The sequence below is a fragment of the Spea bombifrons genome, chromosome 4, assembly GCF_027358695.1.
Source record: "Spea bombifrons isolate aSpeBom1 chromosome 4, aSpeBom1.2.pri, whole genome shotgun sequence".
NCBI classification, from domain to species: domain Eukaryota; kingdom Metazoa; phylum Chordata; class Amphibia; order Anura; family Pelobatidae; genus Spea; species Spea bombifrons.
The window spans coordinates 77,364,057-77,392,031 of NC_071090.1; the positions used below are offsets into that span (position 1 = coordinate 77,364,057).

General features: G+C 36.7%; 1 protein-coding gene across 1 annotated transcript in view; it reads left to right on the forward strand.

Annotated features, from left to right (window-relative positions):
• Positions 1–1,772: 1,772 nt before the first annotated feature.
• Positions 1,773–27,975, forward strand: part of TRPM1 (transient receptor potential cation channel subfamily M member 1) — a gene marked incomplete at its 5' end in the record, with an annotated part of 41,056 nt that continues 14,853 nt past the window's right edge. The window contains 19 exons of the mRNA XM_053463009.1: positions 1,773–1,820; positions 6,371–6,450; positions 7,350–7,545; positions 8,293–8,506; positions 9,223–9,347; positions 9,764–9,935; positions 11,527–11,701; positions 11,824–11,947; positions 17,322–17,394; positions 18,182–18,282; positions 18,386–18,556; positions 19,260–19,394; positions 20,427–20,477; positions 21,442–21,582; positions 21,705–21,734; positions 22,863–23,149; positions 24,040–24,268; positions 24,524–24,646; positions 25,188–25,319. Of these exons, the coding sequence (XP_053318984.1) occupies positions 1,773–1,820; positions 6,371–6,450; positions 7,350–7,545; positions 8,293–8,506; positions 9,223–9,347; positions 9,764–9,935; positions 11,527–11,701; positions 11,824–11,947; positions 17,322–17,394; positions 18,182–18,282; positions 18,386–18,556; positions 19,260–19,394; positions 20,427–20,477; positions 21,442–21,582; positions 21,705–21,734; positions 22,863–23,149; positions 24,040–24,268; positions 24,524–24,646; positions 25,188–25,319 (2,607 nt within the window). The remainder of the gene's footprint in view (positions 1,821–6,370; positions 6,451–7,349; positions 7,546–8,292; positions 8,507–9,222; positions 9,348–9,763; positions 9,936–11,526; positions 11,702–11,823; positions 11,948–17,321; positions 17,395–18,181; positions 18,283–18,385; positions 18,557–19,259; positions 19,395–20,426; positions 20,478–21,441; positions 21,583–21,704; positions 21,735–22,862; positions 23,150–24,039; positions 24,269–24,523; positions 24,647–25,187; positions 25,320–27,975) is intronic.

Here is a 27,975-nt window from a genome sequence, read left to right on the forward strand (position 1 = left end):
TATAGTTTTACCCGATTGGCTGCCCAGCTCGGTTCTTATAGCGTATGGACCTCTTAGATGTTCCTTATATGCAGGTTTATACTATCACTGTCTGGTTTAGGTTCTTACACTTATAAAAGCACGGACTACATAAAATATTCTTTAAAGTAGGATTTTAAACACATCCTTTTATGAGCTATTAATGTTATAAATGTAACGTGATTATTGAACTATTTTTGGGACGTTTTTGGCCATTTATAGTATTACATTTCTATATTCATTCATAAAAAGGTATATATATTCAGTAAAGTACGTCCAGTGAGACAGTGGCTTTTAATACAGTTTAGAGTTGTGGCTATGCCTTCTTTTTATATCCCTTTTTATGTCAATTACATATCTATAATAAGGATCATATAATTATTTGGGTGTATTGTGGTCCAGTGGATGTACTAATTTTAAAAATGTTGTTTCCTGCTGAGTGAAGGTGGCGTGCCAGAAAGTCACAAATTGTCTATCATGGGGTTTCAGAAATTCCATATAGGCGAGGAAGTACCACTCCCAAGAAGACATGGCCTGTAATAAAGAAATATTTTAGAGGTTTATATTAATATTAAGAAGTATTTCAGTACATATTTAATATCATTTAATAATATATAATATGCAGTAGCACAATGATGAAATAAATATCTATCGTGAATGTTTTTCCTGTTTTGTTTGCATTACAATTTTTCCTATGATTTTCCTAAATCTTGTCACAAACATTCCTGTACAAGGAATCATATTTTTCAACCTGAACTTATGTAAATATGTTTTTTTATATTTTATTTTTTATTATATTTCTATGTTTAATATTCTGTTGTTGGGAAAAAAATAGCCCTATTGTTAGACTGCCCCAGCATCGCATTAAATGTTATTGATTGAAAAGTTATAGATTCTTGTCAATGGAGCACCACAGCAAAAATAGAGAATATGAAGGAAAATAATAAACTGTTTTTTTTTCTTTTTTTTTGTATCATTTCACAAACCTCTCTGGAATCCTCCCTGTATGATGTGATACAAATGTCCCGACTGATAAGTACCGTGTAACAAACTATTAAATTTATACATTTAACGTTTAATAATGCGTTATATGCTATTTACAGAATATAAATATACACACAGAGATCTAAAATGTAACCTGAAGTGGGGCATGTCAGCAGATATATAAATGAAATGGAAACTTAAAATTTGCACTGAACAATTGTTGAGGTTTGTCAGTATTTTAATGCAGAAATCTCGCTGAAGTTTCAGTTTTTTTAAAAAAAAGGATTATCTGTAATTAATGCAGTGTGGCCTCCTTTCTAGTATTTAACAGAATGAGTAGATTAATGAGGGTCCCTGAAAAGGTCCATTATTCCCAATTGTCTCAATTATGCAAATAAAGTTTGAAATTTTTTGACCAGGGGGAGTAGAATTTCGGATTAAAAAATGCAGAATTCCTTCTGCAAAACAGGCATTTTTCCAGTTATATAGTCACACAGAAGGTTTAACAAATTGGAGATTTGGGTATTATCAAAGTAGATTTGTTGTGCCTTGTTCCACCATGGGATGAAAATACCCTCTGGGCATGTAGATGGGTCATGGGACTGTTAAAGGATTACCTTCAAAGGCAGTCATGAGATTTGCTTGAACAAAGAGTCTGCTCACATGCTTATCATATGAGATTCTCTTCTTAAAGTGGTGGCACTCCATCTCCTCAGGGATTCTCATCAACATCTAGCAGGGCACCAAGGAGGCAAGACACAGCAGAGTAACTCAACCAACTTTCACTGCAGGCTTGTAAGCTCCAAGAAAGGCTTCAGGTAGGCTTATGCACCCTCATCTTTAGAAGGACACCATCTCAGGCAATAATCGTCTTGATTAAAGCCAGTGGATTTTATTACAGGAAACCTTAATGTGCCTTGGATAGTGCGCATGAAATTTGTGTATATTGCAGCTGAACATGCGTGTATGTGTTTCTCCAATTTAACAGTTATAGGTTAAAGTAGAATTTCTTCTCAAAGGTGCAGTTTAAAAGATTAACTAAGACAATTTGAATTTCTGAGGTGCTAAATATAGTTGCTCTAGTATAAGCAAAACTTTTGTAGTGCATAATCACATATACCAGTTTTAACCACACAAGGAACAAAACCCTTCACAAATTATGCTTTCAACATAAGGAACTATACCGTCTTAATAACAAAATAATATATATTTTTTATCAAAAGTATCTGCAGTATTTATTATTCATGTCAACTATTTATATGGTGTAAACATATAGGTAAAATTTGGTTCCAAGTTGAAATTTACAACTTTATTTCCCTGTGAATCTGTCGGATTAATTTTAAATAATTTTACTTGATCACTATAATCCATTGACTTCTGTCAGTATTATACCTGCATGTACAATTATATATATATATATGGCTTGTGGATCACTGAAAGTATGTTGATGCACTTGGGGGCCATGTACAAAGAGTAATGTTGGTAACAACGGCATAAAATGGTGCAAACACCATGCTAACTGCTGCTTCATTTTTATTACAAAATTGCTTCTTATGTAAGCCCTCATTACGATCAAGTGTAAAACAGATTTCATAAATTATATTTATTCATAGCATACATGCAGCTGACTGCCATTTCTTTTTGTAAACTATGAATAGAAGAATGTTAATATTCAGATGTCTTAGTCATATAGCATAACTTTCATAACCTTGCATATAGAGAGTTTGTGTCATGCTACACTTGTGACTTTCTTTTGAAACATTGATTTACTATATATATAGACCAATGTTTATATGGCATCTGCAGCCGCAAGTCTGCTCTATCCTGTGGGACACTGAGAACCTGCCCATTCAACCCTGGTCACGGGTAAAAACTCATTCAGTAGCATGCAGATATCACAAATATGCTTCTGGTTTTTATTATCAACTTACCCAACTTACAAAATCAATAGGTAGTGAGGATACCTAAACTGTTGTTAACCCTAGCTGGTCCTCCAGGCACTTACACAAAACAAGTATGGCTCCAAAGGCCACTTAATAAGTTAAAAAATATGGAAAGTTCCACCAAAGTCAACAAGATGTCTTGGTTACTCTAAAATTCCACGAACAAAGCAGTGATTTTACTGATTTGGAGCTGTTATGTTTAGGTGTAAGTAGGGATACACTGTTACCATAGGATTTATAAGTTTTGCTTTGGGTAAACCTATAGTATTTTGCTCCTTGATGTCAAGTTAAAGGCTGTGGGTCTGCACTTATGGGAAGTTGTAAGGTCATGTTTTGAAGTGTTGTTCCAGTGATTCATCTTAGAATTTTGTTATCCTTGGACACCAGTATTTATAAAAATGGTTATTGAAATCATTGGCACATATGGAATGTAGTAAAATTCCCATCTCAAAGCGTTTTAAAGCCTACTTCTCTCAAGGCCAAATGCTTCCATTGGCTTCCAGGAAATGTGGACTTTGACGGCAGTTTAGAACCATTTGGCCCATGTAGCCTGGCCATTTTTTCACGCTATAAAGACATAAACCCCAATCAGTGCTTGGTCCGTAATCAGTATTGCTCCTTTTGAGGGCTAGTCCAGGCACATGTATGTCTCTATATAAGATACATATAAGGCTGAATATTTATAACAGAACCTTGTAGATTTAGTAAAATCTTTGTAAGCGACTCGCTGATAATATCTATGTTTTTCTTTGCTGGCCCATAGCCTGAATTCTGATGTTAATCTGTTTCTTCAATTTAGTGGTTGTCAAAAATGTTCTGGTTTTTGTTTTTTTAACTCATTAGGCAAATTTGGGGCTGGTATAGTTTGGGAAACTCAAATTAAGTAATCCACTGTGATATAGCTCTTGTATAACATACAGAGAAACGACACATGGAATATGGCCTTTTTTCAGTCAGCGCATGTCTGCTTAAGTATTTGTGCAGGATTATTTATCGAGCTCTGAGTAAGAAGATTAAACAGACAAGGACAGTGAAACTTCAAAGGCTGGCTGAATATATTCTGTGAGTTTTACGCTGATCTGTAATGCTTGTGTTTTTATTCTCTCTAATAACCTCTAAGGGGGAAAGACAAAATGGCATTTTTATATAACAATTCATATATCATGGGTTAAGGCAGCAGATATGCAAGGTCCAGCCGCAAATTCCTGAACAGATGGCTTCTCAGAGGTCTCCTATGAATACATGATAATAAAAATACTTTCGGTAGAGCAGAAACTTCTAATTCCATCATTTTACCACATGAATTAGAAATCTATATCACATGAATTAGAAATTAGACTGTAATTAGGAAAATATGTATTGTTATATCTATTTTTTTAATCCGTTTTTAATTATGTAGGTTTTTTCATATTTGATGGAAATTGCCTAGTGTAGCTCCAACTAAAATAGAAAAAGTGAAGATAAAAAATATAACAAAATTAAGGAATTCTCTAGTGATTACTGCATGATAAACAATTAAAAAAAAAAACGTTACCCAAAATAAATAATGAAATAAAAAAATTACATACAATAGTATGAAATGCTTATGTCCAAGTCATCCTCTAGAGCTAGACAGATTAGCGTATAATATTTGTCATGCGCTGGCTCTTCATTGCAGTTGTGTTTGTAAATTGCACATATGTATAAAGCTAGTTATGCTACATGCACTCCGTATATAGACATAACAATCCTAGCAAAAAAAACAAAAAACATTTAATGAAATTTCAGTGATGACATCACTATACCCTGTTACTACAGTTTTGCATAATTGCAATAATTCCATCACTGTGCTTATTTATGCTACAAAATAGAATTTTAGGTCACATTATATTTTTGCAATTGTATTTTGGTCTTATGACTACTGCTTATGAGGTGCCAAAGATCCCCAAAATAATCATGACAAAACTCTGAAACATATATTTAGACTTTTAAAATTCAGTTTTAAAGTATTAAATATTCAAGAAATGTCTAAAATAAAATGCTACATAATTACTATGAAAAATTGGATATTGCATACTTTAACTTAAAAGGAAACAGTAGTATTTTTTTATCAAAATACTTTAATAGGATAGTTTTTATTAGCCTCATAAGAAATGGCTTTGGAAAACTGAAAGTAAAATAAGACACGGACTGGGTTAAGCGACGCTGTTGATTTCGCTGTTTATGCAACACTTTACAAGTTATGCCAAACTGAGATAATAATACCGCTCAAACCATGTTTTCTGGTGCCTGGTGGAAATGAAAGAGCCACTAACCGATGGTTTTAAAAAAGTGATTGCAGCTGATTACGTCAGAAAACCAGGAACCGTTTAGTACAAACATGTCAAAGTGTAATTTCTCTGTGCAATTTCCCTTTTTTCGTTACCACAGTCAAAAGCAAATACGGCATATTGTTGTTGACAGCCAAAACTGATTTTCTAAGGTAGCTGGATTGGGTTATAATTAAGCTTTGTGTGTAAATAGATTGTAAGCTCATAAGAGCACGATGGAATCTGCTGGTCCTCTATACATAAAATATAATGGGATGTTTAAGTTCTTTGCTTTCTCACTGTTGTTCTGTGAGCACAAGTGTGGCTGCACTCGAGAATCTCTGGTTGGATCGCAGTAAAATATTGTGATGTACTTAAATACGACCCGTGCCAGATTATCTCTACAAGGACTGGGGTTGTCACCTTGGCGTGACTGCTAAAATCATTCATGGTAACAACAGCTTTAATATTGATTTTCCTTTAGAGAAGTTATGTGAGGGTTATTCGCAGGGTTGCAAATTGATTAACGTTTTCATCTCAATGGGAGCTCAACTCACAACCTTCCAAGTTGGCCGCTGCTCAAATTGAAAGCCACAAGTCAAACGCCCATCGACTGAAACAGGAGCTTGGGAGTTCAAATCACATGCATTGTTGTGCATTTTCTAAAAGCATGCAAAAGTACTGGATTTACTAATATGTCATCAACAAATCTAATTTTCTCACGTCAATAAAATGAATGTGTAAAGACAGACTCAGTTGCTCAGTTTGCAATGCCACATACCAAAAGGTCATGCATATGTTACAGTACTATGGCCTAGAACAAATCTAAATGAGGTTTATCATATTCTCTTCATGACATTTTAAAGGTAAATTTGTGAACTAAATAAAATGTAACTCTTAGTTTGAGGATTCTTCTTTTTTATAATTTGCTGATGTTCTTTTTGTTAATGCAAACTGAATTTTCTCTTTTGCTGCCATAATAAATAGTCTATAGCAATTACAAACCGATCAGCACAAGGTTACATTACAGAATATATCATTGGACGTACAATTTGAATTACTACTCAGTGGCTTGATGGTTACACGTTTCATTTTGTCTAGTATTGAATTCACATTTAAGTTGTTCTTCCTTTCTAGGGTCAAAAGGCTTGGATAGAAAAAACATTTTCCAAAAGAGAATGCATCTACGTAATTGCCAATAGCAAAGACAGCAACAGGTACCTGGCATTAAAGCAAACTATGTATGTTATTATAATTGTGTATTCCAGAAGGCCTCCCCTTTCAGTAACCATACAGCTTCTAGCGTACGGAAACATATTCTTATAGCAGAACTTTAGAAAACGTTAGCAAATAGTAACCATAGTTATTGTAGAAAATACAGCCGGAGCGCCTTTAAGTCACAGAGCGCCAGGATATGATGTCATATACTGGCATTCCTCAGTGAGGACAGAGAGGCAGCGGGGACACTCTAGGTCAGGTATAGGGAAACTCTTAATGTCTATACTTTTCAATGTACAACAAGCCCCTCCCACGCTGACAAGCCCCACCCCCTCATGAAGTCACTCTGCCAGAAGAGGGAGAGCTCTGGGCAGCATGCCTCAGTATGTTGTTATGTATGACCCCTCCAGGAGGAAAGCGTTAAACCGCTAAGCCTACAAGGTCCTTTGGAGCACTTCAGTTTAAGTAGATCTTCTGTCCGTGCTTTTGGTTGGTCCCTCAAAATTATCTTTATCATATTTATACATTATTTGCTTCTGTTACCTAGGACAACCAAAAATGAATGACATTTATGTAAGCAGTGATGGTAATACGCTACACACGATATGCATTTTCTCAGCTACATGTGCATTGCCTAATTTTTACAGCGCGCAGGCACATTTCTGAGCAGTCTTGAAAAATGGGACACTGGCGTTGGTAATGCCAACAAGTTAAGTTCAGTCCAGTCAATAACAAACTGGTGTTGGGTGCTATGTAACGTTATTATGTTTAATAAGTTATATTAATGCAGATTACATGCTGCAGTAAAGGATTGTCACAGTGTATATAATCCAGTGTTTATAATGGATGCATTGTTATTGTAATAGAATACAATATAAAGACTGTGTTATAATTGTAGGTGTTATTGTGGTCAGCTCATTAGTCAGCATGTCCCGCTTCCGCAAAATGCTACAGCTAACAAAAATGGGGAAGGAAGCAAGCAGGTGGAAGCTGTGCCTGAGAAATGGTCAATTAGTAAGCACACCCAGCTGAACCCTACTGATGCTTTTGGTATTCTGGAGTTCCAAGGTGGAGGACATTCCAACAAGGCAATGGTAAGTCTTTCATGTGGCAAAAAAACTAAATATAAATTTACAGGGCGCAAATACCAAATTGTATTTGAGGCTGGATTCCTTCAGTGGTCTTACCACAGCAGAATCAAGTAAGAAGTATGGCATCTTTGTGTCCACTGTAACATGTAGGAGGATCTCCATACCATAGCTCTCTTTTCACTTGGTTGCAGAATGCATTAGTAGACAATGAGGACTGTGGTGTCATCAACATTGTGCTTGCGGTCAGAGGCAGGCAAAAAAGGTTTTGTGATGGGCATTGGACTAAAAGCTTGATAAGCAGCCTGGACTTTAACAAGCATGATAACATGAATGAAGAGATCTACTTATTAAAACTGTAAAACTTGTTTTAACTATATATATATATATATATATATATATATATATATATATATATATATGTGTGTGTTCAATGTTCAAATACCATCTATTATCAACCAAACCAAAAGTATATTAATTTGGCAGATAATTGTGTTTTGTAGAAAACAAATACGCTAAGTAATTAATGCTTTCTGCTATAGTCCCCACTTTTAAGCTAAAGTCTTTTCAAAATAAATACTGACTAAAGCACAAACTATAGGTTTTCAGATGTATTTCAAGGTGCTTAAAGTTTGCAGATGAAAGGTACACTTCAAATTTTGATTAATCTACAATTTCATAAAATGATCGTCTTTGATATAGGCAATGCTATATAATGTATTTACCAGGTATGGTTAAAATATTATTTTTCAGTACATTCGTGTATCATATGACACAAAGCCTGATGCTTTGCTACACCTCATGGTTAAAGAATGGCAGCTAGAACTTCCGAAACTACTAATATCTGTGCATGGAGGACTCCAGAATTTTGAAATGCAGCCTAAGCTGAAACAAGTATTTGGGAAAGGGTTAATCAAGGCTGCCATGACCACCGGAGCCTGGATATTCACCGGGGGTGTCAGTACAGGTATGAACACTGTTCGGGAGTTAACCCTTTTTATTTTATAATCGTTCTAAGCCACCAGAAAGAAGAAAAATCATGGTTACCCTTAGACAGTATAGAAAATATGTTTTCATATCTAAAGAGTATTTCAGTGTTTAACAATGTACACTGGGATCTAGAATAACTGCTGTAAATGTACTGGTTACACCGGTCTCTGCTTTTTCCTGTTTCACTAATTTCCTAATCTAATCTAGAGCACATTATGTATGCTGCATTGAGGTAACTAACCTATTGTCCAAGTCCCATGGTCATCTGAGGCTGGAACAGGCCACGGATAATCAAAGCACTTTCTGCATTTATGTGTGGAAGTTAGATAGGAGATGTGTGGTAATTTTTGTTATGCCCACGTGGAGTCTTGGTCTACATCTTCATGAAATTATATATTTGTAAGTGCCTCTTATGTGTTGGATCTTACAACAATGAAAAAAATGTTATATTGACATTTTACATGGACCATAGGACATTTATGCAACATTTTTGGTGGGTGGGATATAATGAGACCTATGCACTGATGGGCCAAACTCTGTGACCTAGTCTTCACTTAATACATCATTCAGCCATAAGTTGTCCAAAGACTTTTGTAGTTAGCTGTCCAGATATTTTTTGCCAAATATGTACCACTTCAAAGTAATCAACCAAACAAGTTGCGCTTCATAGTTACATCTTTTTTGGTTTCGCAGGTGTAATTCGCCATGTTGGAGATGCCTTGAAAGATCATTCTTCCAAGTCCAGAGGACGCATATGTGCCATAGGAATTGCACCATGGGGTATTGTAGAAAACAAAGAAGACCTTATTGGAAGAGATGTAAGCCACTTTGCAGCATTGGGCTGTGGAATCCAATTTAAAGTGTCCAAATCGTAGAGAAAAGGTTGCATGTGCCATTCAGTGGAGGAGTGGTTGAAATCCCTAAGCTGTATATTGATAAAAATATGGCTTACCTGTGCATGTGATATTTGGTGTAAAGATTATATTTAATTATTTTGCTAGAGGGCTATTAACTCCAATAGACAAAGGCCTTGTGATTCAGGTAGACTCAACATGAAATCAGCTTATCTACTGTCCTCTAATGTTCTGAAAGCCCTGAAGAGTAAAACACTCTGGTGCCAGGATGCAGAATTTTCTATTTACCCAGTGTTTTTATGCCATATCAGTGTAATATGTGAATGTTCCAACATTACATAAACTGAATGTATTTTATATCATTTTCTTTGTTATAATAGGTCACAAAACCTTATCAGACAATGTCAAATCCCCTGAGCAAACTCTCTGTGCTGAACAACACTCACACACACTTCATCCTGGCTGATAATGGTACATTAGGTAAATATGGAGCAGAAGTTAAATTACGCCGCCAGCTAGAAAAACACATCTCTTTACAGAAAATCAATACACGTGAGTATCTTTTGATTTGGTCTAATTTCCTCTAAAAAATAATATATCTAATATATTGGAATACGTATAATATTGGTGATTCATCAGGATTGTCACGACCTTGAAACTCCTATAATTGAGGAAGAAGCACCTTCAGTTCTTCCAACATGGTTCAACAATTGTACCTCTAAGTTGCAGTGTGCAAACTAATAGATACTGTGCATATATATGTGCATCAAAACTGACACATAGGGTCCTACCAGTCACATGTTCTGGCCTACAGTGGAAGGACTAGAGAAAGGGTGGTGGGGCGATCAAGCTCCCCAGTGCACCCCTACTGAGTGGGCTGGTTACAAGAGAGATATCTCCCCAAACAGCCATCCTTAGCACATCCTGATCAGAATGCTGGGATATAATGTCATATCCTGGCACACAGTACAATGGATGGCAGTCACAGAGGTAAAGTAGGTGCCGCGCCTGACATACACTGCAGGTCTCAACAACTATACGATTCTTGTTTCAAACAAAAAGAACTCCATGGCTTCTAACAAGAAATCTCTAGACCTCCCAACATTTCAAATGGCCGACAAGAGGTCCCCTTGTTTTAGGGAGTTTAACTGGGACCTTTGGTTTTAACTTTAGAGCAAGAAGAACCTAGTTGCTATTTGCACAAATACATTTTATGTGCCCTGTGATATCAATAAATATGCCAGAAAAATCAGAGGTACTACAATAACAGGATAGCAGGGTCTTTGATGTGCAACTGCGTTTTAAGATTGAGAAGCATGGGTCTGCACTTCTTTTGATCACACTAATTCTTTGGCTATAAACTCTTTTACAATGTATCATCTTGGTATTTATATAGCACTGCTGCTTATCGTAAAATGAAAAAATGTAGGAGGCTATATATAATAATGATGATGACTTCGGTATGGGCGCACAAGATGTTTAGGCCCAAGGCATAAGTGGATGAGAAGAAAGGGAAACATTAGGGAATTAAAGAAGACAAATATTTGTGAACAGACAGAATATCACTTTAAATTTAACAAGCCTGTAGATTTATTTTAGAATCAGAGTTAATGCTAGCTCTTTCTCTAACATAAATAATAGATTCAGACATACAAAATCAAGCAAACTCTATAGTACATGTTATTGTCAAATTGTACATTGCCAATTTAAATTTTATTGTTAATTTTACTCTGCCCCATTGATGTAATGTAATAGCGTAGAGATCATTGTGGTATGCCTTAGCACAGTAATGATGAGTGATAATATATTGGTTCCCTAGGGCCTGTAAAAGCAGCTCATGATGACTGACATGAATACATGATGGACAATGATGCTGTGGCACATGGGTTTCCCTTTGTCATCCTATGCCTGGTATTAATGGCAAGGCAGGGACAGCAAAGGGATGCTCAGTTGTCATCTCTTGCAAACTTGACCAGCCGGACTACGTTGAAATGAACTGTTTGCATTTTTGTGTGAAGAAAATAATTAGCCTGGTCATGGTTTGCCCACTGGTTGGCAAATGACTTTATCCTGCTTGTAGTATTCACAAACCCACTAGGAAAGAAAATACAATAACAAGGCAAATTCTGTGTTTATGTCACAGGGCTAGGGCAAGGTGTGCCAGTGGTGGCACTTATTGTGGAAGGCGGCCCCAATGTAATCTCCATAGTCTTAGAATGCTTACGGGAAGAACCACCCATCCCTGTAGTCGTGTGTGATGGAAGTGGGAGAGCCTCTGACATCCTATCGTTTGCGCACAAGTACTCAGAGGAAGCAGGGTAAGGCGATAATAAATGCATATTTTCACATGTAATGTGTGTTTTGTAATAATTCTAAATAGTTATGATTAAATGGGAAGAGAGTGCTGTTGCTCTGGTTATCTTCACTGTGTGTTTTTTAGGATAATCAGCGAATCACTTCGTGATCAGCTTCTTGTTACCATCCAGAAAACATTTAACTACAGCCGGAACCAGGCTCACCAACTTTTCATTGTTCTTATGGAATGTATGAAGAAAAAAGAGCTGGTAAGATTCTGTCTCTCTGCTTCACCCCTCTCTCTTCCTTAACCTTCACACAATGTGCGCTCCTCTGTCTCACTATTCTCTGTTAGGGTCTCTTTCTTACTTTCCATCTCATTCACACAGAAAGTGATGTTGAAGATAGGGCTTAATAATAGTATGTAATAGTATCTGCCTAAATCATATGTACAGCACATATTCATTCTTATATGTAGGTATATTGTAAAGATATACTATTGATGCCAAATAAATTAAGGCTCTGTAAAGGTCACTGGTAATTGTATTCCCAGTAGTACAGACAGTTGCAATGTGGACGGACTTTGCTTACCTTTTCTACACATCTGTACATCGATGATTAATACAACTGTTTGTCACTGAATTAATGCCTTGAATTAAGTGCTACCGAGGTGCATAACACACATTTCATGATACTCAAACATGAATATTAATCATTCCAAATTAATTTTACATGTTTGGTATAGAATCTGCCATTTCTGGTGTACTTGATTTCTGCCCATCACATGTCATTTATATATACCTGGGAACTCCCCAAGGGGGGCCATCAACATAGATCTCCCTTTCCTTACAAAAGACAGGGAGAAGATGGGGCCACGATAAAGGAGACAGGGTATCCATACATAGGGGCAAACATACCCCAATTAAACTTTTGATGGGCTTGTGAGTGGGGAGAAGCTGGGTGGGAGTAGGAAGACGCTGGGCAGGGAATGAACATTAGTAGACACCATTCCCTGACACAAAATTGAAGACACTGTTTTAAAGCCACGGAGAAGTAGCATAAACCCTGGAGCTCTGGTCCATCCACCATTGAAGAGAATCTAGCCAGGCGTGACCCTTAATAATACATGGTAGTAGAAGTAGTAAGATGAGTGCCTTACTTTCCTGAATGCTTTATTAAGCAGTTCCAAATACCAAATATATAATATATATGAAAGTACAGTTTAAATACACTTGGTGCATGTTGAAATTTTACGTTTTCAACATCTGGTAACTGTCTAAAAATGTGGTTTATTCCTACAATAAAGATATGTTATGTCCTTCATCAGTTTCGTGTCTTTGTGACTAGTTATTGTGCCATTTTTCATGTAGTCATTCCAACTTTGCCATACGTTTGATACAAAAATCACACAGAGGATTTAGGGAGAAATTGTTTGCTTTGATGAAAAATTGCAGACATATGCAAATGGATTTAAGTATTGCCACAAGCTACCAGGAGAACTGCTGAACTGGAAAGACAGCAGATGCGTACGAAAGTGGTGCTGTGCTCCTGCTACAGAATAGGTGACATGGTTTGGAAGAATTCAAGTATGACAAACTATTTCAGCTCATGGCGTTGACAATACTCTTTTTAGCAACAAGTTAAAGTTTTACTTTGTTGAAAGGGATACCTGTAATAGATCTCCAGTGGTAAGTAGTAAAGGGAAAAAACATAAATACAATAAAGGAATTTAAGAAAGCATTGGATGAACATAAAGCTACCCTAAATAATGAATAAATAAAAGGTGATAAATGTTTTCTTATGTAACCTTTATTCAAACAGATATAAAAAAAAGTGATTTAAATTGGCAGACTGCATAGGATAGTTTCTTTTCTGCAGTCGTTTTGTACCCATGGGGATGTAGACTAGCAACAGACATGTTTTTAACTCTGGGAAATGTATGGAAAATGTTACTGATTTAAAACAACATTTTATATATTAATGACTGATGGCACCAACCAAGCTGCAATATGTTCTATTGGATTATGCCAGTCATGCCACCACCATCCCACACACATACACAATGCCTATGTGACTTCCCACATTAAATAATAAACAACACTGATCATTGGGTTTTAACCATAGCATAATATAGATGTATAGAAATACCTGGGACCTCCGAGCCTCTTGATCAGTTTCTTCATTCTCTGAGCATGGGAGCTACATTTGGCCATGCCCACTCTCTGCTTACTTTCTGCCCACTTTCTTCAGCCAATATATGGGGTAAGCCCTGTCCTGAAAGTTCCCAGATATGGCAATCAGTTAATAGCCTAATTAAATGGAATTTGTAAGGACAAGAACATAGGACCGTAAGCTTCTAACATCAAACATATGGCATGCTGCTATTACTGAGAAAAATGAAGACACCTTGGCTTTAGAAGCTAAACAGATATTGACAAACAAAACTGTTTTATTTAATGGAAAAAAATATTTTACTAAGGCCTCAGACAGTCCAATCTAAAATGTAACCAGCACTAAGATATAGGTCTACATATATATATATATATATATATATATATATATATATATATATACATATATATATATATGGGTTATTTAAGTCAGAACAGCTTTGACCTGCCAAATGCACTATATGACCTAAAGTATATGGACACATGACCATCACACTTATGTGAGCTTGTTAAACATAACAGTCCAAAACCACGAGTATTAATATGGGCTTGCAAGTGGCCTGCATAGAGCCCTGGCCTTGTGCCTATAACAACCTCCACTCTTCTGGATAGGCTTTACACAGGATTTTGGAGTGTTTCTGCAGGAATTTGTGTCCATTCATCCAGTAGAGCATTTGTGAGGTCAGGCACTGGTATTGGCGAGCCTGGCTTGGAATCTCTGTTCCGGTTCATCCCAAAGGTGTTCAGTGAAGTTAACTGTAACATTAACATCGCCCTTCATTGGAACTAAGAATCAAACCCTGGAAAACAGCCCCAGACCATAATCCCTCTTCCACCAAACTTTACAGTAGGCACAATGGCGTTGTGCATATTGATCTTCGGCATGTGTGCAGCTGCTCAGCCATGGAAACTAATTTCCAGAAGCAGTTTGGAACTCTGTATTCAGTGATGCTACAGAGACCAGGCAGATTTTACACACTTCAGCACTAGGCAGCCTATTTTGTGAGTGTGCATGTTCTCATGCTTTGTGGCTGAGGAGTTTGTTGGGGGTATGGCAATCATACCCAGGATATGCGGTATACTAAAGGTTAGTTGATTTCTACTAAGTGGTTTGAACCTGAAAAATCTTTGAAAAGGCAAGTAGCCCAACATAAAAACAGCAGACAGCCATGCTTGGACACAGGAGGCATACTGCATGGCGCCAGCCTACCAAACTATCTACCAGCAGCTACCAGAATCCACTCTGACCTTATAAAAGCCTACAACTATGAAGCATAGCTACCGTAATATCTAATTTCAGGAAGAATCTGGCCCTACCTCTAGAGAAGCATTTCTAAAGTGTGGCCACCATGTCAAGTTAATACTTGTAACAGTGATACATGGTAACAGAGTCCTACCAAATAGTCTGACTGAATTCTCATCTCAAGGAATTCATTACGACCCCAGGGCACTTCCTGTGAGCTCTATAATTTGTGAGCAGTGCTTTACAAATTACGGTGTGACACCGTCTTTGCTTATGGTTTGATGTTATCACTCCTGTACTTACTTCCAAAGTTGCATAAATGGTTGTGCGGTTGCTGAAAAATGCAAGGAGACCTGCAATGCCAATCTCTCTCCTGATGCTTTAGTTTTCTTTGTCAGCCATGTGAGCTGATTAGGATCGGATTGATTTATAGTGAATCACTTACCGAGGTGACCAGGCTGAGTGGAGCTGTAATAAAGCTACATACAGAGACTCTTCACACACGTAAATATCAATGGTCATGGCTTGTCAGGATTGCCTCTCTAAATATATAAAGTGAAATCAGCACACTCGTAGTTGGTATCTTGCTGTGATACCCCATGCTGACAACAGTACTTTATGTACCACAGAACTGGCAAAGAAGAGTCTGTGTGCCCCAGTCTTTCATAGAAACAAAGTGTTCATTTAACCCCTTAAGGACAATGGACTGTCCCTAAACCCATTGAAAACAATGCATTTTGAGCCCGTACATCTACGGGCTTTGTCATTAAGGGGTTAATGAATCCTGGGGAGAAAAAGTAGGCCAATGCTTCAAATAAGAGCATTCAGTTCAATTTAGTTACACATACATTGTTTGCAATAAAATCAATAGATTTGTAGATATTTCACCAGCTAACAGTATATTCTAAATAATCCAACAACCAGGTTTCCATGACATTGACAAAGTAAAAGTATACACTTTTTATAGTTTTTCTTTATATTATACTTCAACTTAATGACTTTTGGTATTCATTAAAGTACATTTAAGGTATAGAGTTGTAACGTGTTATCCTTAGAAAGAGAGAAAGCAAATTTGGTAAAGATGATACATTTCGGCTAACTGACAAATAATGGATTGGAAGCTTTCAAGTCTAGGTCTTTTCTTCAGATATATATTATTATTTATTGTTTTATATAGCGCCATCAAATTCCATAGTGCTGTACGATGGGTGGACAGGACATAACAAGTAGTATGTAACATAATTTGACTTACAGAGACAACAGGTGAGGAGGGCCCTACTCAAACGAGCTTAATATATATATATAATGTACAAAAATGGAGATGACTCAAAGTAATATGTTCCAATACACAAAACAGTAAGCTATACTTTCTCTATAGTATAACTGTTTTTAGTCTAACCCTTTTCCCAAACACCCATGGAAATGTTTGCAAGTGGGTTGATTCAGAAAGCAAGTTTGTCTTTATGAATTCTATAACAATATAGTTTGCCTAAATTAGTGTTTACTGAATGTCTGTGCAGTCTCTTATGGATAGCAAATGGTTCTCCCTGTATTATCAGTAGCAAAAGGAGGCAACAGTGGGCAGATTTACACGCCTGAAATCAATAGACTTCGGAGGAGGGTCCAAGGCATTTAATGCAGTTGCACAGGCAGAAGACAGGTGGTCAACTCTGGAGGTGGAGAGGCTCAGGCTATGAATAATCACCATTGGCACCCCTAAAGATATGGTGCCCTGAATAATTACCTAGCTAGACTGCAGGTGGTAGTGACTTAATATTTCATGCTCAGACAGACTATATTACCCCGTGGAAAAGATGGTCCTCCAGAAAGTGACTATTTATTAGTCAAAGACTGTTTATAAGCAGTATATATGGCTTCAATTATTTTTATTTAGAGATGATGCCTGGATCTACTAGCTATTGGAGACACAACAGCAGGTTACGTCTCCCGCAGTGCTACCATTTATGACATTACATTTCTTTTGTAAAGTAACATAAATGTATACATAAAGATGTATCAAATTCTGGATACATATCCTTGGACTTTAAAACTTGGTTTGTTTTTCAATCTTCTTGTGGACAGTCTTATTAATCTTACTTAATATAACACTAGGCCCTAATTCACAACTGTGTTTGTATTATATTGTCAGTTTATATCATTGTCCCTGCTTGAATCTCTTATTGCCTTGCATATTGTTATTTGCTTCTATTCGCTTACCTGTTTGCTTAGATAACCGTGTTCCGTATGGGGTCAGAAGGTCAACAAGACATTGAAATGGCCATCTTAACAGCGCTTCTTAAAGGTAGGACACCATGTGATTGATGTCCAGTTTATTTAGAAAACAGCCAGTCATAGCCCGGCTTAACTTCCCTCATTCCATGAAGCATGTGGAAGTCCCTTTACAAGGACCCATCACCATTGCTCAACTCTAATCACCAATATAGTGCTGTGGAATATGTGGGGTTGAATATACTTCCCAGTCAACTATAGGATTGTATAAATCATGAAAGGGCTCCTGATCCACAATGCTCATTAGTCTGCTGTGGCATCCATGAAAAATTAGCTGCCTAAACAAATCCATAGGCTGCTGGGCTGGTGGTCTGGGGATGGACAGGCCCTCCACCAAGCCGTGGTGGAAATAAAACTATTGGGCAATCATGCTCCCAGGTGTGCCATTGCTTAGACTTACATTATGGAGGACTGTGCTGAACCTGCACAGACTCCATACCTGCTGTTCTCAGGCCTTGCACATCCTTAATAATAGAGTGCTGGGATATGATACCATGTCTCATCAATTAGCTGTAAGAAGGGCAGTCGAAGATAACCCCCTAAGTTCTGTTTTTCTATGTTTTCTTTTAGTGATGGTGGACTGTGCAAATTGAGTTTATTAGTAATCTTTTCTCTTTTCTACAGTTAGCATACGTATTACTTGTAATATGTCTAAATAACTAATATTAATATTACCATGTCAGCAATTTTTTATTTATTTATAATGTTTAAAAGTGAATGACTTAATTTTGTGACAATTATTGAAAAATTAATTTTACCAGTGAAGGTTGCATATAAATTATCTGTTATTTTTTTGCAAGGTACAAATGCATCTGCCCCTGATCAATTAAGCTTGGCGTTGGCATGGAACCGTGTTGACATTGCACGCAGCCAAATTTTTGTTTTTGGACATCAGTGGCCGGTAAGAGAAGATGTTAAAATATTAATTCAGCAAGCAATAAAACTTAACTTTATTGAAAGGAAATGAGGCTCAGCTGTTCATTGCATCTGGTTTTTATCACTAGCCTCTAGGAAGCCTTACAGCAGCTGATGGGTCTGCACAGGATAAAGAGAAGAGGTCACCTGCTGCTCAAGCTAAAGCACCAAGAGGAAAGGCCAAAGGAAAGAAAAAAGGGAAAGGAAAAGAGGAGCCTGAGGAAGAGACTGATCCAAGGAAGATTGAACTTCTAAATTGGGTCTGTACTTATTTGATTTTCTTGGTATCATTCCTGCAGAATGTTCATGTCTGATCACAGGAGATGATGTTTTCAAAACACCATAATCAGGACCTATTTCCAGTTCAGCTAGAAAGGCATGTTTATTGAAAAAAAACCACAGTTGAGGAGGTGTTACAGTCTAAAGCTCACTTTAGATGTCAAAAAGAATATTGATTTCCCACTGATTGGTGAGTTTGAATTGTCCTAGTAACAATAGTTCTGGTTAATAATAAGGATTATATTATATTTAATTATTATTACATATTAAAGTTTGCTCTGTTTCACCAAGCTTTTATTTGTACAGCATGCAGTGGTACTGACAGCTACCATATAACTAGTCTTAAGTGGATAGACAAATAAAGGTTCAGATTGCATGCAAATTCATATTACATTATGTCCATTAGTTTATAGTTATTATTTTTATTTATTTTGCTTAAGATGCAGGGTTTTTTGCTTAGTGTAGCCACCCTTGACTACATGTAGAGAAATGGAAAATGCAAAAAAAATATGTCTGGCAGGCGGGGTGGTGCATTTACATTAACAAATCGTGTGAGAACCAGTTGGAGACGGTGCTAATTTACTGAAAATAAAACTGAAGTTGTATTAAATTTGTGTGAAATCTGATCCTATCCAATAAAGTTAATTGGATATAAATGCCTGTTTTGTAATGTCTGCTCTCCAGGTGAATTCTTTAGAACAAGCAATGATGGATGCTTTAGTTCTCGATCGGGTGGATTTTGTGAAGCTTCTAATTGAGAATGGAGTCAACATGCAGCGTTTTCTTACTATCCCCCGACTGGAAGAACTGTACAATACAGTGAGTAGAACACAAATAACTGCTTTAGATACTGGCTCTCACAAAGGTGGAAAAGATAACATTTTGCTCAGAGTGTTTCTTTGTAAAGATTGAAGCCTTTACAAAGCTATATTAAAAGTTGTAGCTAGAGCTGTGTTAAAAGAACAGTAGGTACGTCTTATAAGAAAGTAAGTGGCTGTATTATGATACATTATTAAGCAGATCACAAGACACGTGCAACGACTACAGTGTATTCTATGGTCAAACCCTTGGCATAAGTCAAATATCTACCATGTCTATGTCTATAAGAGTATTTCTGTGTTTAATTTAAACTCACACCATAAGTGTGTTCCCTTCTGTGGAGAACTGTACAGATACAGTATATAGAAGATGACAACACCCTATGACACAAAATAAATAAGGTCAGGGTTTCTTGTTATTTAATATGTAGAGGAAGAACTATAAATGTTTACATTTTTTTTTTGGACCTATATATGTATGCAATGGGAAGAAGTAAGTAAGTGAACCTACATTTATGCATACATTTAAGTTATAATAATGAACAAACACAACTCAATTTTAACTATTAAAACACACAAATTATTGTATTGATCTTGTCCATATCAAACATTCACAGTGTGGGTTGGAAAAAGTATATGAACACCTAGATTAATCATGTCAACAAAAGCTAATTGGAGTCAGGAGTTAGCTAACAAGGAGTACAATACATGAAACGGGATGGGAGGTGTGTTTTAAAGCTACTTTAACACAAAAAAGGCAAACATTTTAAGTTTGCTATTTTCAATAACTATCTCCTGATGAAACCATGTCTCACAGAAATACATTTCTGAAGACCTACAATCAAGAATTGTTGATTTGCATAGAGCTGGAAAGGATTACAAAGTAATCTCAAAGAGTTTACATATGCATCAGTCCACAGTTAGACAAATTGTTTATAAATGGAGATGATTTAGTACTGAGACTACTCTTCCTAAAAGCGGGAGTTTTTTTATATTTTTTTTTTTAAATGTCATTTGATTTCTTTTCTTGCAGAGGCTGGGCCCCCCAAACACCCTCCATTACCTTGTAAGAGATGTAAAGAAGGTAGGTTGTTAAAGCTAAAATAATAAGAACATAGGTAAAAATATGGACACACAATATGTGTCTCCTTTGGAATTTTAATAACCTGCATTAATAAGTTCATACATTAATGGTGCTTGGAATTAAGCAGTTGTCAAAAGTGGAAAGGATGAGACACTATTACATGAGCCTGATAACTTACTGATTAATTGTAGTGCTTGTTGGGGAAAGGTGGAGAAACATAGCTCTAATCTAATATGTATTAATCATGTCAATATGTCATCATTCATTTCATTCATTTTGTGTGCATTAACATATTTCTTTTTCTCATTTTCCATTTTCCATGTTCTGCTTCCATTTTGCATCTTTGCGACTCACTCACGATGCAGCGACTGACTAGGGGATTCGGTTGGGTTAACATGGAGGTGAATAGCTTAGTCTAGATGGTAGAACCTCTTAATATTGAATGTCACTTATTTAGAAGAACTACCCCTCTGTGCAAGTCTTAAAGTTTAACATTTTATGAAACTATTTACAAGAAAAATGAATATCCCAGAGCTCGATGTGGACTTACACTTGCATTGTATCTGATTTAGTTATCAGATACACAGTATAATACATTGACTGGTAATTTAAACAGAATGGCTACACATGATGGAAGATGGAGCATCAGTAGAAATGAAAATGCTTATCTTTCACCGATGATGTCATTATTAATGGGATATTTGACATTCTCCTAGCGATCTTTAACAGGTCAGAGTAAAAGTATGTTCTTGCTTAAACCATATTTGTTCTCAGGTTAAGGTATTCTTAAAATATGCTACCTTAGTGATCATAAAATCCATGCCATCTGTTTCATTATATCCACTTTCATTCATGATGGGAAAATCACCACAAGCTCTTTTTCTAACAATGAACTTTTTATAGGGGTTTTAGTTCTGATATCATCTGTTGTGCCTCCATCAAAGAGATTATTGTATTTTATCAGGGCAATCTACCCCCTGATTACCATGTCAGCTTGATCGACATTGGCCTTGTGCTTGAGTACCTCATGGGAGGAGCTTACCGCTGTCACTACACCCGGAAGACCTTCCGCACACTCTACAATAACCTCTTTGGACCAAAGAGGGTAAGCCTCTGAGATATTCAAAAAATGATGTTTCTACGTATACCCCTATTGTGACATTTGAAAAGTCACATACTGATTTTGTTGTGGTATAAATCTTTTTTTTTTTCTCTTTTTATTTGTAGCCAAAAGCTCTTAAACTTTTAGGAATGGAGGTAAGTTTTTAAGTTTCTTTGGGAATACTGCCATATCCCAACAGATTTAGATAAAAAAATGAAACAAATATAATCCAATGAAGTAATCTAATAGACAAAGTTCATCAAAAACATATCCATGAAAAATCACCAAAGTTTGTTAAAACATAAGTTAAAACATAATTGCAAGCATACAGAACGCATCAACTAATTTGTGCAAGAGGGAGTAGCAAAGAATATCAATAATGTAATGTTTTCTAGGGTCATAAAAGCAGTGAAATGGGACACATACTAGTACGAGGTGTTTTGGACACCTGACACACTCATCAGCGATACTCTCAGTTTATGGAACATTTTTCCTCATCACAAACACTAACTATACAGCCCAAACTCAAAAAAGGCATAGTCAGGCAATATATTCACAACCATTTTACTTATGATGTTTCCCATTCCTTCTGTGAGTCTAACTCTTCCCAATGTTTCTGCTTTAGGATCTTGCTCCATAGTCATCATTCTCTGCCTATCCACCATTGTTGGTTCCTATAGCAAAGACCATCCCTTAGTAACCCTTCCCGAAATGATGTTATAGTTGTAGAGCATCTGTGTGTGTCCTGCAGTCTTGGGAGGATATTTCTTAAGGTGATCATGTATATTGCATGTCATGTTTGTTTCTATGTAGTGTATATCTGTTTTTGACTTGCGCCTACAGTCGGGATTCTATTAGGTATTTGTTGCTTGCTTAGAATAATAAAACAATAAAGTTCTTATATGTTTCTCCACAATGTAATCACGATATTAAGATGAGGTTGTGAAGCAACCAGTTTTAGATAGCTTGGGTGGCATAGCAAATAATATTGTTTCATATATCAAAATTCATATCGTATTGTAGAAACAGGGATATAGACAAGTCCAAGGACAAGCTCTGAGGTCTTAAAGTAAGCAGACAAAAAAGGGCATACTTGAAGTCCCAATGTACAGTGCTGTGGAATATGACGGCGCTATATAAAATAATAATGTCTTTTTTGCCATCAGTCTTTGTTGCTATGTTTCCATAATGCATGCTTGAGCTAAAACAGCCCTGTCGCCTTTCTGACGATATTTTGCTATATTCTCTTACTGCAATTCATAATGCACAATGTATATACATAGGATGAACCTCCAACGAAAGGGAAGAAAAGGAAGAAGAAAAAGGAGGAAGAAATAGACATTGACGTGGATGACCCAGAGGTTAGCCGGTTCCAGTACCCATTCCACGAACTGATGGTGTGGGCCGTGCTCATGAAAAGGCAAAAGATGGCTCTGTTTTTGTGGCAGCGTGGGGAAGAATCCATGGCCAAAGCTCTAGTAGCATGTAAATTATACAAATCCATGGCCCATGAATCTTCAGAAAGCGATCTGGTTGATGACATCTCCCAGGACTTAGACAACAACTCCAAGTTAGTCTCATATGTCATCTAAGTCATTACTGAATGCTTAGGACTAAATTAAACAATTTCAGGTGTCTTTTTAGTGTTTTGTGACACTATAGCACTGATTATACAAAGTATTTAAAACACGACATGAGTTAAATGTTGTGGGTCTAACCCTAAATTATTAATAAAAGTATTTTTGATTTTGATAGATTTAACAAAGTACAGAAGTACATCTAAGATGAGACAACTAATTAGGGTCTGAGTCTTTACATGAACAGTAGCCATTTAGCACTGGAAAGTGTGTGCAGGAGAAAATCTCTAAGATATAAGGAGATAAAGCTACTGTATCTTGGTAGATAGAAATAATGTTCTGGGTGGCCTTTATTGTATCCGATTAATATCAAGTTGTGAGATTGTTTCCTTCTTTGCTTACCAAGACTTATTATTAAGCCCATACCTAAAATGGTATAGAATATTTTCTCCTTCATTGTCTCAATCAGGTTGTATTATATTTGAAGTCCCTCGCTGTGTGTGCATGTGTGTATATGCATGTGTGGTGGCAGAATAAAAGTTAGAGGATGAAAAATGTAAAAGGCAGACAAGTAAAATAAAAGAAAAAACAGAAAGAAGAAAAGGGTAGGGAAATTATGTCATAAAAGAGGTAGGACAAAAGAAACAAATAGACTAGAAGGAAAAAAATAAATAAAAAATAGCTTAGTAAAGACTGGAAATCCAGAGAAGGGGCTCTTCCTGTATAATTGTTCCAGGGCCCAAAACTCCTTAATCTGGCCTTTTTGACTAGGATGTCCTCTTGTTGTTTAATAGTCTTGTAGTCATTCCTTTGGAATATCTGTGGTTTTTAGGCATATTCAGCACATACACACCATTGTTAAAGGCTTCCTCCTTTCCTTCAGGGACTTTGGTCAGTTGGCGGTGGAGTTGTTGGATCAGTCTTATAAACACGACGAGCAAGTTGCCATGAAACTCTTAACCTACGAGCTGAAGAATTGGAGCAACTCCACGTGTTTAAAGTTAGCTGTGGCTGCCAAACATCGGGACTTCATAGCACACACCTGTAGCCAGATGCTACTAACAGACATGTGGATGGGTCGTCTCCGCATGAGGAAAAATCCAGGCCTTAAGGTATACTGGTTAGTCTGCCATATAAACTTATATATAACATTATATAACAGCGGGAGGAGGCGCATGTCTGTCAGGATATATAGCAATGCTCTAATTCTAAGCAGTCTATACCTAATCTGACGGTATCTTTGTATTACAGAAAACATTTGTGTTGAAGCCATTAGAAAGTTTTGTGTTGAACTGCTTTGTGTTAAAGATTTTCATGGATGTTTGCATACTCAAAATGTATTTTTTTGTTTTGTTTTTTTTTAACAGGTAATACTGGGAATTCTTCTACCACCGACCATATTATTCCTGGAGTTCCGGTCACAAGATGACCTTTCATTTCACACGTCCAAGGAATATGAAGAGGGAAAAGAGAAAGAGGATGAAAATATGGTGAGAAAGTCAGACTATAATGCTTAACGATGATCTGTGGATTGCATGATATTAGGTATAGTTTACCTTGTAATTTAATTTAATTTGTTTCAGACAAAGAGCTTCTGCTCTCATGAAACTTGTAATTTACATTTTCGTATTCCAACTTAGAACACATAGCTGTTATTTGAAAGCAAAACCAACTCTGTCCTTCATTCCTAACTCCCTGTCTCTCTTTCAAAAGGCTTAGAATATTTGGTTTCTATGAATGTATCACATTCTCTACAGCAAAGACAAAATGTCAATGTTGAACTGACACAACTCCCATTAGGGCATGCAGGGCAGGTACAGGAAGTGTACTTAAGTATACTTCCTGCTTACTTTTCCAGGTTTTAGTAGAGGCAGCCAAAGGGAAGAGTAAATAAAATAGAAGTCTCCAAGAAGGTAGCAATCTGCAAGCAGTAAAATGCAGTGGAATCAACATATTGATATTTTCGTGGTAATGTCTGAAAATAAGAAAAGGGTATTTTGATCAATAACTTGTTGAGTTCACCGTTAACAGGATGGAAATGCAGATGTTAACTCTAGAAAGGGTGATGAAGAAAATGGAAATAGGAAGCAAAGAAGTATTCCAATTGGAACAAAGATTTATGAGTTCTACAATGCACCTATTGTTAAGTTCTGGTTTTATACCGTAAGTATGTTGACCTGTATAAGTACTTGATGTTCATGTTCTGGCAGTTGCCACTCCACCCCAGAACTTAATCAGGCGTTTGCACATCTGCCATTTCGCATGCATATAGAGGTGTGTTTACGTTTATTTTCCACAGTTACTTTAATGTTAAAAAAAAAATTAAAGCTCCTTTAAGGTCTACATGCTTTTACATATTAAACATATTTACTTTATATATTTCACATGCCTTAATAAAGATCTTGCCATTTCTCCTGTTTAAGAGATTTCAAAGGTCAAACCAAAGTTCATCTGGGCGGTGATCTGTACACTAAACCCGCTGACCTTTTGCAAAGCTTTGTAAATCATATTAAGAGGGATTATACTGTGAGGGATCAAGTACAAAACTAGTATTCTAGCAGCATAATCTCACACTTTGTGCTACGGATTTTCAGGTTAACCATTGGCCTGCCAAAACAAAACCTTTAATATAATCGAAATTAAAAGAAGCTCTTTTTGAAAAAAATATATTGTGTTTATAATCTGCCATTTAAAATGTTTAATGAAACAACTGAACAAAAAATAGGTAGAGTTCTAAAAATGGAACAATAATAAAACTGGAAACGGTAAGATTTATTATTAAAAGCTGGTATTGCTATTTATTTTAATAAAGGAAGAATAAATTATTTATTTAAACATGTTTTAATTATTCTAAAACATAGAGGAGGACGGAGCATGCTCCCCTTCCCCAAATACTTAATGATATATTTTAACCCCTTCATCCCATGGTCTAGTGGAAGAAATGAAGGTGATGGCATTATCGCACTGCCCCCCAAAAGAGTTATGTAATGATGTTTATAATAAGTTGTGTTATGTGGTTTTAAAAAGTAGGATCACTGGGTACAACCGTATCCTGGTGTAAACATTCTCCCTGGGGTTATCATGACAAGCACATAGTTGAGATTGTGCCCAGTGCAAATATATTTTCCAAAGCTTTATTAAAATATACAATACTTAAAGGTCATTGTCAAAACAAGCCACCCCGGTTAGAACATAAATAACAGTTTTCCTTTTTATTAACACTGACAATGACCTCCCATAACAAATACATTAACCGTATAGCAATGGCACCAACACATACCAGGTGCCTCCACATTAACCCATTAACACATTGACCACAATAGGGGTATACCAAGACACCCCTACCAGACCGTTTAACCAAATTATAAACCATGTAGGGGCATACCGAGACACCCCTACACCACCAATTTAACCAAACCACCAATTCAGGGGCATACCAAGACACCCCTCCACCACCAACTTAACCAAACCACCAATGCAGGGGCATACCAAGACACCCCTCCACCACCAACTTAACCAAACCACCAATGCAGAGGCATACCAAAACACCCCTCCACCACCAACTTAACCAAACCACCAATGCAGGGGCATACCAAGACACCCCTCCACCACCAACTTAACCAAACCACCAATGCAGGGGCATACCAAGACACCCCTACACCACCCCAGGTTCTGAGCCACAGGCCAGCTCGAAACCTACCAAAATAACTTGAACCAAGTCAAATTATTAACCCAAACCATAAAAAACCACCGTACTAAACAATAATCCCCAACTATCCCCGCCGCTGTGACCAAACGGAGTAGTCACCCCCACAACCCACCATTAAAGGGAGGGAGGGTGGGACAACCAGGATTTAGAAAAGCAGTTAAGTGACTGTTTACAAAATGGTTGCCACTTATATACCTTGATAGTAACCCCACCCATAACAACTTTGAACCAATTAAATTAAATCACTCCTTATGCACACCACCTAGCTCTGTCAAGGCCCACTCCACCTAAGCTGCGCTGTTCCATGGGCTTCAAACACATTGTACTGCAGTATTTTCTGTGAAATGTAGATGATATCAACCACCATGCCCTGCTGCCTGTCACAACCCCGATTGGTTCAAGGTTTTATTTCCCTTTTTCTAATATTTACAGTTTTCCTTAATATAGTGTGATTTAGACATGCATATAAAGAGTTTATCGATGGCTGTGTTTTTCTTATGCATTATCATTTAATATGGACTTGAGCAAGTGATTAGGGTTATATTTTAAGCATTTTGTTTGTTTAGTGTTTTATGGTTTGTTGTGTTTCATTCTGAGAATTAGGGATTATTCTAGTTTTAGTGTAGAGATAATCTAAATTTTATTAAAGACAGGAGGCGAATATTTGCATCAACTTCTTTACTCAAAAACCTCCAGCAGCAAAGAAATGGTTAATAACATTGAAACAAAGCACCAATCAGAAACAGTCAGAGGTCATAAGAAAGCCCACAAAGTAGACCACTTCCTCTTCTTTGATGAACCGAACAGTAGCACACCGAAGAACATTGTAGAAGAACCGGAAACATAAAGAATCCAGGAAAGGACCAAGACATTCTGGATCCCGAAGACAGTCCAGTATGATCAAACTAAAAGAAAGAAAAACATTGTGAAAGTAAACTGTACATGGAATAATAATCCAAACAGAGTCATAAATCATACCAAATAAAAAAGGTCAATAAATGCAATGTAATATAACACATCATAAAAGACCATGCCCTCAAACATAAGGGACGGGAAAAAAGAAAACAGGGAGGGAAATATTCGCCTCCTGTCTTTAATAAAATTTAGATT